Here is an 11,697-nt window from a genome sequence, read left to right as displayed (position 1 = left end):
CATGAATTAACCCATGAGATCCCAGAGAGCTGATCCAGGGAAAACTTCCCATGGGATCCCACAGAGCTGATCCAGCAGGAATTCCCCATGGGATCACAGAGCTGATCCATGAGGAATTTCCTATGGGATCACAGAGCTGATCCAGCAGGAATTCCCCATGGGATCACACAGAGCTGATCCAGCAGGAATTCCCCATGGGATCCCACAGAGCTGATCCAGCAGGAATTCCCCATGGAATCACACAGAGCTGATCCAGCAGGAATTCCCCATGGGATCCCACAGAGCTGATCCATGGGATCACAGAGCTGATCCAGCAGGAATTCCCCATGGGATCACACAGAGCTGATCCAATGTGAATTATCCCATGGGATCACAGAGCTGATCCAGCAGGAATTCCCCATGGGATCACAGCCCCCACCCTGCCCTGCTGAGGGCTCTCCCTGTGCTGCAGGATTTCTGCTGTCCCATGAATTGGATTCCAAAGGGGATCTCTGCTCCTGCCCCTCCTTCTGCACCAACTTCAGGGGCTGCTGCTCCCACAAATTCACTCTCCTCTCTCCAGCTCCAGTGTTTTCACCCCAAAATTCCTAAAACCTTTATCCCAGACACTCAGCCTTGTCCAACTACAGGTCCATCCTGCATCCAGTGGCACTGGCTCTGTGGGACACAAGGGAAGATTCTGGCAGAGAAGCCCCTGTAGCTCCCCCACCTCCCAAACTGACACAGTTGGATGCAGAGTCACAAAAAACCAGAATCAATCCTGGCACATCAGGTGAGGTGTGCATGGCTGCACCACTGCTCAAACTGCTTTTTCAGTCCCTGCACAATAAATCACATCCCTGCAGCTCACAACATCTCGTTTTATCAGCCACACATCCAACACCAGTTTTTAACTCCTTTTTTTGGCTCCTGGGATGCTGCAGGGAGTTCTCTGCAGCAGATTCACCCTTGCAGGAATTCACCAGCCCAGCCACCTCCTTCTGCAAAAACCCTCCACAGCCTGTGGTCCTGCACTGTTTTTCCTGAAAAACCTGCAGAGAAATCCATCAAACACAGGTTGAAAGTGGGATGAAGCCAGCTGGAAGCTGGGTCTTCATGATGGTGGGATTTTAGAATTTTTTTTTTTTCCCCCCACAAAGTTCCCCGGGCATGGAAAGTGCAGGGAAAAAAAAAATCAATCTAACCAAGGGGATTCTTTCCTCAGGAGCATCAGGCTGTCCTTGCAAAGCTGCATCCTGCTCCACAGCCATGAATCCTCTCTGCAGCTCCCAGCACCAGCTCAGGAGGGAGCAAACAGATGGACAATGACTTTTCATTGGAGAGACTTGGATCAGCAGCTCAGAAATTCAGATTTCTACAGGAAAAGCAAAGTTAGTCATCCAAACAAATAGATATGCCCTGGGGAGATGAAAAATCTGGATAGTGATGGAGCTGAAATAAAACCTTAAGAAAAATAAAGGCTGTGAGTTTGCAGAGGGGAGAGATAAAGTGAATATAAGGAGAAAAGAGTTACACAAAGCACAGACAACTCTGCTAAATGCTGGGGGTTTTTTGATGGGGCTGCATTTGTAACACAAGGAAATAAAGACTGATCTTAAAAGCACTGAGTAGATTTGTCTCTGTAACTCTCTAGGGCCATATATTTGTGTTTTCCCCAATATTTTATTATTTCCTGGCAAAAAATGCTGCAGAGGAAAGCTGAGGCTGCTGAGCTGCCAGCAGTTGGCTGGGATGGGATATTCAGGATATATTCCAGTTCAGGATTTAGAAATAAAATTATTGTGGGTGGGAGCTTACAGAGCATCATCTCCAAAGCACCAAAGAGTTTCCTGAAGCAATTCCTGCAAAATATTCCAGAGGGAGCAGCCCTGCCAAGTCAAGGTGAGCTCATCACCCCTCTCTGGGGATTTTTGGGGGACATTCCAGGTGACACAGAACAGGAACAGCCTGGGCACAGCAGGGGCATCTCCTGATCCCACTGCTCCCCACCTGCCCAGTGATCTCTGCCAGATCAGGGATGCAAATCCCAGTGAGCAGGAGGCTCCTGCAGCACCAGGAGAGCAGGAATAATATTATTATTATTATTATTATTATTATTATTATTATTATTATTATTACTATTATTATTATTATTATTGCCAATTTGTCCCAATAAACACATCACTGAGTCAGTGACTCAAAGGAAATATTACCCAAAATGTGTATTTTTAATTTCATTAAATAAAACCCACAGCCTTTCTCCATCAATACAAACACTTGGATTTTTCTCTTAAACCCTGCTGATTTGGCTGCCCAAGGCTTTTAGATGTTTGAACAACAGAAAGTAAAAATCCTGAGCACAGGTAGGGAGATGCTGATATTCCAGCCTGTCCCCATCAGCACTTTGTCCCCTCTGCTGTGCTGGGACTGCAGGGACAGAAATCCCAGTTTGATTCTCCAGTTACAGCTGTGCCAGCCATGGCAAAAATCTGGAATTCACAGTTCCTCCCTTAATCTGCAGTCCCAGGGAGAAGGTGACACCCATTCCTTCTCCTCATTCATTAGCCAGGAGAAGCAGAGCTAATTAAACATCAGTTAATTGTTTCAGCATCAGGAGATTGGGAAAAATCCAGGAGGGCAGAGCCAGGATCCCCCAGCCTGGGACATTTCCTCCTCCAATTGACATTTTTATGAGAGGGGAAAAAAACCCACTCCAGCTGTTATCCCAGAGAAATTTTCACCATTATCTAAAATTTTTTTAGAGGTGTGATTTACAAGACAGAGATACAGAAATATTGAAGATGTCCTGTCAAATTTAATTAGAACTTTTATTTATTAAGGACTTGGAAAGAAACATGTGCAGCTTATTTCTCTTTCTTCTCATCCCCAATATCTCCTGTAGTTTCACCCATTTTTTCCACAGCTCCCAACTGCTTCCTTCACTAAAGAAAAAAATATTCTGACAAGTTTTATCCAGCAAGATCTTTTCAGCAGCATCACAAAGGCTTTGAACCCCAATTATTGGACTTGGTGTTTATAAAGCTTTCCTCCCTAACCCCAATCTCCCACCTTTAAAGCCAATTTAGTTCCCAGTGAATATCAAAAGGGCAGGAGTCAAAGTGAAAAAAAGAACATTTCAGCTCCCATAAAACCATGGGATTATCCTGGCATTTTGTCCACTCAGCCAAAGGAAAGACTGAGCCAAGTGATTTTATTGACTGGGTTGGTGCCCTTCCAACCCCAAACTGATTTAACAGAGTGTTAAACACATATTTAGGAATATCCTAGAGCCTGAGGAATGGTTATGGAGCAATAAAAGTTCCCTTGGATAATAAAAGGTGTGAGGATAATATTCCACAGGTCTATAAAATGGAGTTTTATTCCTTGGAGTCCCCATCTCCTCAAAGCCCCAGTCACTCTGTGCTTGGATTTGAAACTCCCAGTTTTTCCAGCCCTCAGCATTCCACAAATGGAATTTTTCCTTAATGATTTTTCATCAAGCCTGAAGTTTAAGGGGTAGAAAGTACAGAAAGGTGGGCAAGAGGCAACTCTAGAGAATTTAGTAATTTAAAAAAAAAAAAGTTTCCTCTGACAGGGAGAAAAGTGCACCAGGAATTCCCTCATGGCTGTTGCCAAGTCATGGGTAAATCAGTGTTTTATCAGCTAGAAAAGTCACATTTACATTGATTTTTTATTAAAAAAAATAGAAAAGAACCACCCAGAGCTTTTTCTGCCTCTCCTTTTCCAGACATTTACCTGGTTCCCTCCAGCAGACCCCACACTCCAATTCTTTCACAAAGAAAATAAAAGTAAAACCTCTTTTCAAATGATCCATCTCATATCAAACATTTAAACCATTAATAAATGAAAAAAAATCAGAGATATATGAGGTTTAGGATGACTTATTCCTCTTTTTCCCCTTTTTAAATGAGGCAAAGTCTGGAGAGGCTCAGACTAAAACCAGATTAATTTAGAGGCTGCAAACCAAAGCTTAAACTGAGACAGATCAGCTAAAACAAAGCCAGTGCATTTTCAGTCCAGCCACAGTTTTATCCTGTTGAAATAAGATATTTCCTAAAAAAAAAGAGTAAAGAACAAAAGTTCTGGGTGCAGCAAAAAGAGTTTCACGCACAAAATGGAAAAATCTCTGCTTGAAGAAGTTCTTATAAAAAAAAAAAAATAAAAAAAAAAAAAGCAATTCAAAGAAGTCATTAAAATGAGCCAAATGATTCAAAGTTACCCCAAAATAGACTTGAAAATTTTAATATACATATCTAAATTTAGTAGAATCTCTGACAGATGATATTAATAGGAAACCAGACCTCATAAAACCACCCAGGAGCAAATCCTTCTTGTTTCCACATGAAATCTTTTGCTGGTGCAAAAAAATCTTTCAAGGAATATTGGAGAAACTCCAGCACCCAGACAGGGCACATGAAATCATAGCACAGCTTTTCCTGGGAATAATAGAATAAAATATTCATCTCTCAGCTACTTTTGAAAATTTCAGGTTTATTTTTGTTTGAGGAAGGTTTTTTTACACTGATCTAATATTCTTTTAGACAAAATTTTCTGTAATTCACGACCAAGACTGAAGCACTAAAATTAATACTGATTCAAGGATAAAACAGAGATAAATTTAAATTGTTTCAGGTGATTTCAAGGAACCTACTGCTCACCTTGCCATCTGGCTGAGCTCTATAAATCAAACCCTAGAATTTTTACCAGAATTAGAGGTGATTCCTAGAGGGAGTTTGGACCATGCAAGGAGTGCAGGAGCTGGGAAGGAGTTCCATTCCACGATTTGAATGTTCTGTTTGAATATTCTGTTTGAATGGTCTATTTGAATATCCAATTTGAATATTTTAATTACAACCCGTGCTGGGAAATGCCCTCCCCGCCCTGATCCTGTTGGTGCTTGGACAAGTCACAAATGATGTGTGATTTCTGACTAATTCTGGCAAATTTAAACATTTTTGTTGAAACATCACGAAAATAACAACTAAACCAAGGTGCTGCCTGTTATATATGCACAACATGTTGTTGGCTCTGTGCAAGAATTGGGATCAATGCTGTATGTATAATGTTAAAATAGCATTTCTATATGGATATAGTGTTGGTTAATAGTAAAAGTTAGACATAAGTTTTTTTTTAGAGATAGTGTGCTTAAACTACCCGCTTAGTGTAAGATAAAGCCCCTGAATATGTGACGGGGAGTTTGCAGCTGACAGGACAATTATCAACACAAATTAAAAGGGATAAGGCAAAACAAACCAAAAAAAAAAAGCAGAGCCGGGGAGTGGCCACGCTAAAGTTCCCAGAAACAGGATAAAAGTCTATGAATATGTAACAAAGGGATGGATTGTAAAACGCATTTAAAGTGTGTTGCCAAGCGCGCGGCCCTTTTAACCCTTTATGTACGTCTCCTATTGCCTTTTTATTAACCCTTTTCCTTCTCCCAAACCACCGAGCCGCGTTTTTCGCGCCGCCCTTTGCTCAGGCCTCGCCAATTCAGAGCAGCGCCTCGAAGCCATCGGGGTAAAGCAGGAACCCCGTGAACACGCTGTCATCCTCGGCGCCGGCATACAGCCCGTTCCAGTCCTTGGCCACCTCCAGCCACACTTGGTCGCCCACCCTGAGCTTGAGGATGGTGAGGAAGGAGGCCTGGTCGATGTCCTGCCCGTAGAGCGTGTCCCTGGCCTTGGCCACCCTCCTGCCGCCGGCCACCAGGCTGAGGCGGGCGGGCCGGCCGCGCACGGTGACATGGTAGGAGAACACGTAGGCTCCGGCCACGCTGCAGTTGAACTTGCCGGTGCCGGGGTCGTAGTCGCGGCGCTCGTCGTACCAGACGCGCTGGAAGCGGATGGGCGCGTTGGGCGGCGGGAAGGGCCGCGCCAGGCCGGCGCTGAAGGCGGAGCGCGGCGCCCTGCCCGCCCCACACGCGCCCTTGGCCCCGCGCGCTCCCTTCCTGCCCGGGGCGCCGCGCCCGCCCTTGGGCCCCGGCTCGCCCTTGGGCCCCGCCGTGCCCAGCTCGCCCTTGTCGCCCTTCTGGCCCTGCTGGCCCTTCTGGCCCTGCGTGCCGGCCGCCCCCCGGCTGCCCTCGCTGCCCGTGTCGCCTTTGCTGCCCTTCTCGCCCTTGCTGCCTCCTTCCCCTCTGTCGCCCTTGGCTCCTCTGCCCCCCGGCTCCCCGCAGTATCCTTTGTCCCCCGTGTCCCCCTTTTCTCCCTTGTCGCCCTGTTCGCCGCCCGCTCCCGGCTCTCCGGGATCCCCCCTGTCCCCTTTGTCTCCTTTGGTGCCGTTGTCGCAGGTGTCCCCCTTGGCTCCCTTTTGTCCCTTCAGGCCGGGCGAGCCGTAGCTGCCCTTGTTGCCTTTGGCTCCGGCTTCACCTGAAGGTAAAAAGAGGATTAAAAACAAGCAAACTGGATTGCTGTGGCGATGGAGGGACCAGCCTTGTAAACCCGGAGCGATCCCGGGTTTCCAGACCTACCTTGCAGCCCAGGTTTCCCTGGATAACCGGGGCTTCCACTCGCTCCTCGCTCCCCTTGCTCCCCTTTTCCTCCTGGCACATTCCACATCAATTAATGAATGAATTAATCAGTGCTGGTGTGTGCAGCACAGCGAGCATCACACCCATCTCTGTGCGTCCCAAAACACCGTGGGGTTTGAGGAAAAACCTCAGGAACCTCAGCCGGACCCCAGAGCCCCCAGCAGCACCTCACTCCGAGATTTCTGCCCCTCTGGGATGGAAAATGGAGCTGACAGCTCCAAATTCCTCATTCCAGGGTGGCCAGAGTCCTTTTTTAGGAATAAATCACTGCCTGAGGGGCTGCAGTGCCTGATCAGCAGCTCTCTGCTGTGAGCCCGGGGATTCTCCAGATCCCGTCAGGATAAAGCTGCTCCAGACCCCAATGAAGGGCAGGTTCCCTTTCAGGAACACTTTCAGCATCTTCACTGAACTTCTTTTGCCTGAGATACTGAAATTGAAACGCAGATTTTACACCTGCACTTTTTCTGTCCTTAATCCAAAGCAAACTGAACCCAGATTTTGAATTCCTGCTCAGAGCAAGAATTTTCGAGTGAGATCTTTATGAGCAGCTGCTCCCATCCCACCTGAACAAACACTGCCACCCCCTGAGCTCCTGTCCCTGCTAAACCTCTCCAAGGCTCAACCCATAGCAGCTTTGGCTTTGAAAAACAAGGTTTTTTAATAATTTTGTGGTATTTTATGAGGACATCATTTTCCATTAGCCTGGCTTACCTCTTTCTCCTTTAGAGCCTTTTGGACCTTGAGGGCCAGGAGTTCCTGGCAGCCCAGCATCTCCCTTATCCCCCTTGGGACCTGTAAAATCAACAAAATTACCTTGGTCACTCCAAGGTTTAACTAATAAATAACATTTCCATCAGTACCTGAGCAATGTGGCATTGAGGAGTGTATATGAGGTGATTCCATCACCTTGGGAAGAGCTGCTTGCTTTATTTGACATCATCAAATCTCACAGCTTTGGATTTCAATCAGATTATTTAAAACCAACTTTGAGCTGCCTCGGTGCCACAGGAGCTCAGAGGTTCATAAAACATAGAAATTAATCTGTCTTTAATATCTGAGCACACCCAAGGAGCTGCCACAGCTTTGCAATTGTCCCTTTCCTGAAGGAGAATTAATTCTGCAAATGTAGAAGGGGAACCTGGCTGAGAGCAGGAAGGATGGATTGAATTCCTTTCCCTTTTCCATCCCCTTGGGAATCCAGAGATTCCCAGTGCCAAGGATTTTTCCATCAAGACATGAGAGATCAAACTCCCTTTACAGCCACCACAATTTTCATGAGCCAACTGTTCCCAGGCCATGGGGAGTGAAAATCCCTGGAGTGTGTTGGATTAAAGGAGAATTATTTCATGATTTTCCCACCTTTCCTCAGATGAATAATTCCCATTCCCAATTTTAGTGCTATTAAAGTGAATTTCTGCAGAGAATGCACTATGCATTAGAGCAGGAGCGGAATTTGTATTTTAGCAGTAGAAAGAAGACACAAAGTGTATTTTATTAAATATTTAGGTCCTTTGTAGAGAGCTGCTTCTTGTGCTTTATTTATTTATTTTTAAGATTGAACCCAATTTTTTTTTTTTTTTTTTTTTTTAATTTTGCAATGGGGAAAAATGGAAAAAATAAAGGAATATTCAGTAAAGATGCAAAACTGCTTGAAGGTAATTTGGGGGGTTATAAAGCCATGGTTGGAGTGAATGTGGAATTAAAGCTGTGAGGGACAGAGAACTGAGGAGTGGAGCCTCCTGCCAGCAGGGATTTGGGACAGTCCCACACCTGAGTGATCCCAAGGAATTCTTATTCACACCGGTGGTTTGTAACTTCCAGGATGTGGCTGACACACCTTTTTCTGCTCTGGCTTTACACAAATCAGAATCACATCCCACATTTCATACAATTATAGAGTGACAGAATATCCTGAGCTGGGAGGGACCCCCGAGGATCATCCAGTCCACAGACACCCCAAAATCCCACCCTGGCAGCAATATCCAAACCCTCCTGCAGCTCTGGCACTCTTGGGGCTGTGCCCATTCCCTGGCGAGCCCGGGCAGCGCTCAGCCTCTCTAGGGGAAGAAATTTTCCCTAAAATCCAAATCCCCAACCCACACCTGCCCTATCCCAGCTCCATCTCTGCAGTGGCTGCCACGTCCCCGCGGACAGAGCGGTCAGAGGCGGGTTTTTGTCTCGCAGGGCTCGGCACACCTGGGGGTCCCCGCGGCCCCGGCCAGCCCCGGGGTCCCGCCGCGGGCGGGCAGCAGTCGCAGCAGTTGGAGAAGAGCTCGGCCGAGTCCAGCGTGGAATTCTCCCAGGGGGAGAGCGTGGGGAAGGCGGCTGCGGGCGGCGGGGCTGTCCCCGGGGCGGCGGGGGCCGGTTTGGGTTTGCTGTAGAGCACGGCTGGGGTCACCTTCAGCGCGGCGCCGGCGGGGACAAGGGCGAGCGCCAGCAGCAGCGGGAGGGGACCGGGACAGCTCCACATGGCAGCAGCTGTGGGGACAGGGACAGCACAGTGCGGCTCTGCCTCTTCCCAAAGCCACACGGCACTGAGATGCCTCTGCTTTCACACAGTGGCTGCCTCATGCTGGGCCCTCCTGGGGTTGGCTTGAAGGGACCTTAAATCCCATCCCATTCCATCCCTGGACCTTAAATCCCATCCCATTCCACCTCTGGACCTTAAATCCCATCCCATTCCATCCCTGGACCTTAAATCCCATCCCGTTCCATCCTTGGATCTTACATCCCATCCCATTCCACCTCTGGACCTTAAATCCCATCCCGTTCCATCCTTGGATCTTACATCCCATCCCATTCCATCCCTGGACCTTAAATCCCATCCCATTCCACCTCTGGACCTTAAATCCCATCCCATTCCATCCCTGGACCTTAAATCCCATCCCGTTCCATCCTTGGATCTTACATCCCATCCCATTCCACCTCTGGACCTTAAATCCCATCCCGTTCCATCCTTGGATCTTACATCCCATCCCATTCCACCCCTGGACCTTAAATCCCATCCCATTCCATCCCTGAACCCTAAATCCCATCCCATTCCATCCCTGGACCTTAAATCCCATCCCATTCCATCCTTGGATCTTACATCCCATCCCATTCCATCTCTGAACCCTAAATCCCATCCCATTCCATCCCTGGACCTTAAATCCCATCCCATTCCACCCCTGGACCTTAAATCCCATCCCATTCCATCCTTGGATCTTACATCCCATCCCATTCCATCCCTGAACCATAAATCCCGTCCCATTCCACCCCTGGACCTTAAATCCCATCCCGTTCCATCCTTGGATCTTACATCCCATCCCATTCCACCCCTGGACCTTAAATCCTATCCCATTCCATCCCTGGACCTTAAATCCCTTCCCATTCCATCCCTGGACCTTAAATCCCATCCCATTCCATCCTTGGATCTTACATCCCATCCCATTCCATCCCTGAACCCTAAATCCCATCCCATTCCATCCCTGGACCTTAAATCCCATCCCATTCCACCCCTGGACCTTAAATCCCATTTCATTCCATTTCTGAACCCTAAATCCCTTCCCATTCCACCCCTGGACCTTAAATCCCATCCCATTCCATCCCTGGACCTTAAATCCCATCTCATTCCACCCCTGGACCTTAAATCCCATCCCATTCCATCCCTGAACCCTAAATTTCATTGCATTCCATCCCTGGACCTTAAATCCCATCAAAATCAAAAGCTTTTCTCTGCAAGAATAAATGGAAATAAAATGAAACATCAAGTTTTCCAAACTCAGCTACTTTGGAATCAAATCTCAATTATGCCAAAATTTTTATCTTGATTTTTTTTTTTTCCTTCATTTCTGCCCGATTTCCTGGATTTTTTTTTTTTTTAAGTGTAAACTTTCCCATCTGCTCTTTTTATTTTTAAATTTTTATTCAGCTGGCCCAGGAAGAAAGGACAAATGTTTTCCTATAGGCCAGGTGATGCCTCTCAGGTGACTGGTCACAAAAACACCTTTGTTCCTTTTTTAAAGCAGGAATTTACCATTTGTAAATGCAGATGGAACAGAGCCCCTTTTCTTGCTGGAGCTGAAACCCAAAACCAAAAACCCAAAACCTCCAGGAGAGACCCCCCCCCCCATCCCTGTCATCCAGAGGGCAAAAGGAGATCCAACTCCAAATCAAGAATTTGGGGGCTGGGTTAGAACCTTTCCATCTTTAACAATTCTGTTTTAAAGAAATTTTTCTATTTTAATTTTTTTAATTATTATTTCTCATCATTTTAATGCAAAATGGAATAATTTAATGGAAAATTGATTCCTCATATAAAACCCCCACTGGTCACTGTTGCCCATTATCCATAAGGATAAATTATCCCTTCTTCATGAGTGTGTTTAATTAGAATTAATTAGAATCTGGGATTCCATGCTCAGATTTTTTTTTTTTTTGCCAAGGATTTTTTTTTTTTTCCCTGCCAGCCTTACCATGAAGAGTTTTCCCAGGAAGTTGGTGTGGAGGGAGATGCTCAGCACCAGGGAGCAGCCAGAGCCTGCAGCTGAGAAAAAGGAGAAAAAAGGAGAAAAAATGGAGAAAAAAATGGAGAAAAAATGGAAAAAAAAAAAAAAAGCCACAAAACAACCAGATTTTCTTTTTAATGGGCAAGATTCTTTCTATGTTAATTATTCTTAAATAATTATTTTAGGATTTTTTTTTTTTCCATGGCAGGGGGTTGGAACAAGATAATCTTTAAGGTTTCTGCCAACTCCAACCAGTCTGTGATTCTAAATAAATGCACTTCAATCAAACTGAAATTTTGGACTTTTCCATTGCATTAATTCACCACTGAATATAAAATAATTCATTGGAATCCCCCCACTAAAATTATAATTCACAGTGGACACAAAATAGGGAGAATTAAACTTTGCTGCAGTGCCTTATAATTGATAAAATTAATCTACATTTAATTGGATCTAAATATCTACTAATTATTAACATATTTCCCATAATAAGATGGCAATAAAACATTTGCTCCCTAAAATTCCAGCTGTTCCAGTTCACAACAGGAATTTAACCCAAATCCATCAGTTTATTTACTTATTTAATTATTTCTAGTTATTAGATCTGTGAGGAAAGAAAAACTCGAATCCTCATGCAGTTATACATTGATTATAGACAGGATTTTTTTCTGGAGACAAATCCTA

The 11,697-nt window shown here is 45.7% G+C and overlaps 1 protein-coding gene across 1 annotated transcript; it reads right to left on the bottom strand.

Annotated features, from left to right (window-relative positions):
• Positions 1 to 5,490: 5,490 nt before the first annotated feature.
• On the bottom strand, positions 5,491 to 8,996 carry OTOL1 (otolin 1; the record flags this gene model as incomplete). The annotated part of the gene is made up of 4 exons (XM_079315292.1): positions 5,491 to 6,365; positions 6,467 to 6,538; positions 7,238 to 7,318; positions 8,723 to 8,996. 4 exons carry the CDS (start codon positions 8,994 to 8,996, stop codon positions 5,491 to 5,493), a joined length of 1,302 nt encoding a protein of 433 aa, XP_079171418.1.
• Between the last annotated feature and the right edge of the window lie 2,701 nt (positions 8,997 to 11,697).

This window comes from Erithacus rubecula (genome assembly GCF_903797595.1).
Source record: "Erithacus rubecula genome assembly, chromosome: 11".
Taxonomy (NCBI): Eukaryota; Metazoa; Chordata; class Aves; order Passeriformes; family Muscicapidae; genus Erithacus; species Erithacus rubecula.
This window is presented reverse-complemented; position numbering and strand designations above follow the sequence as displayed.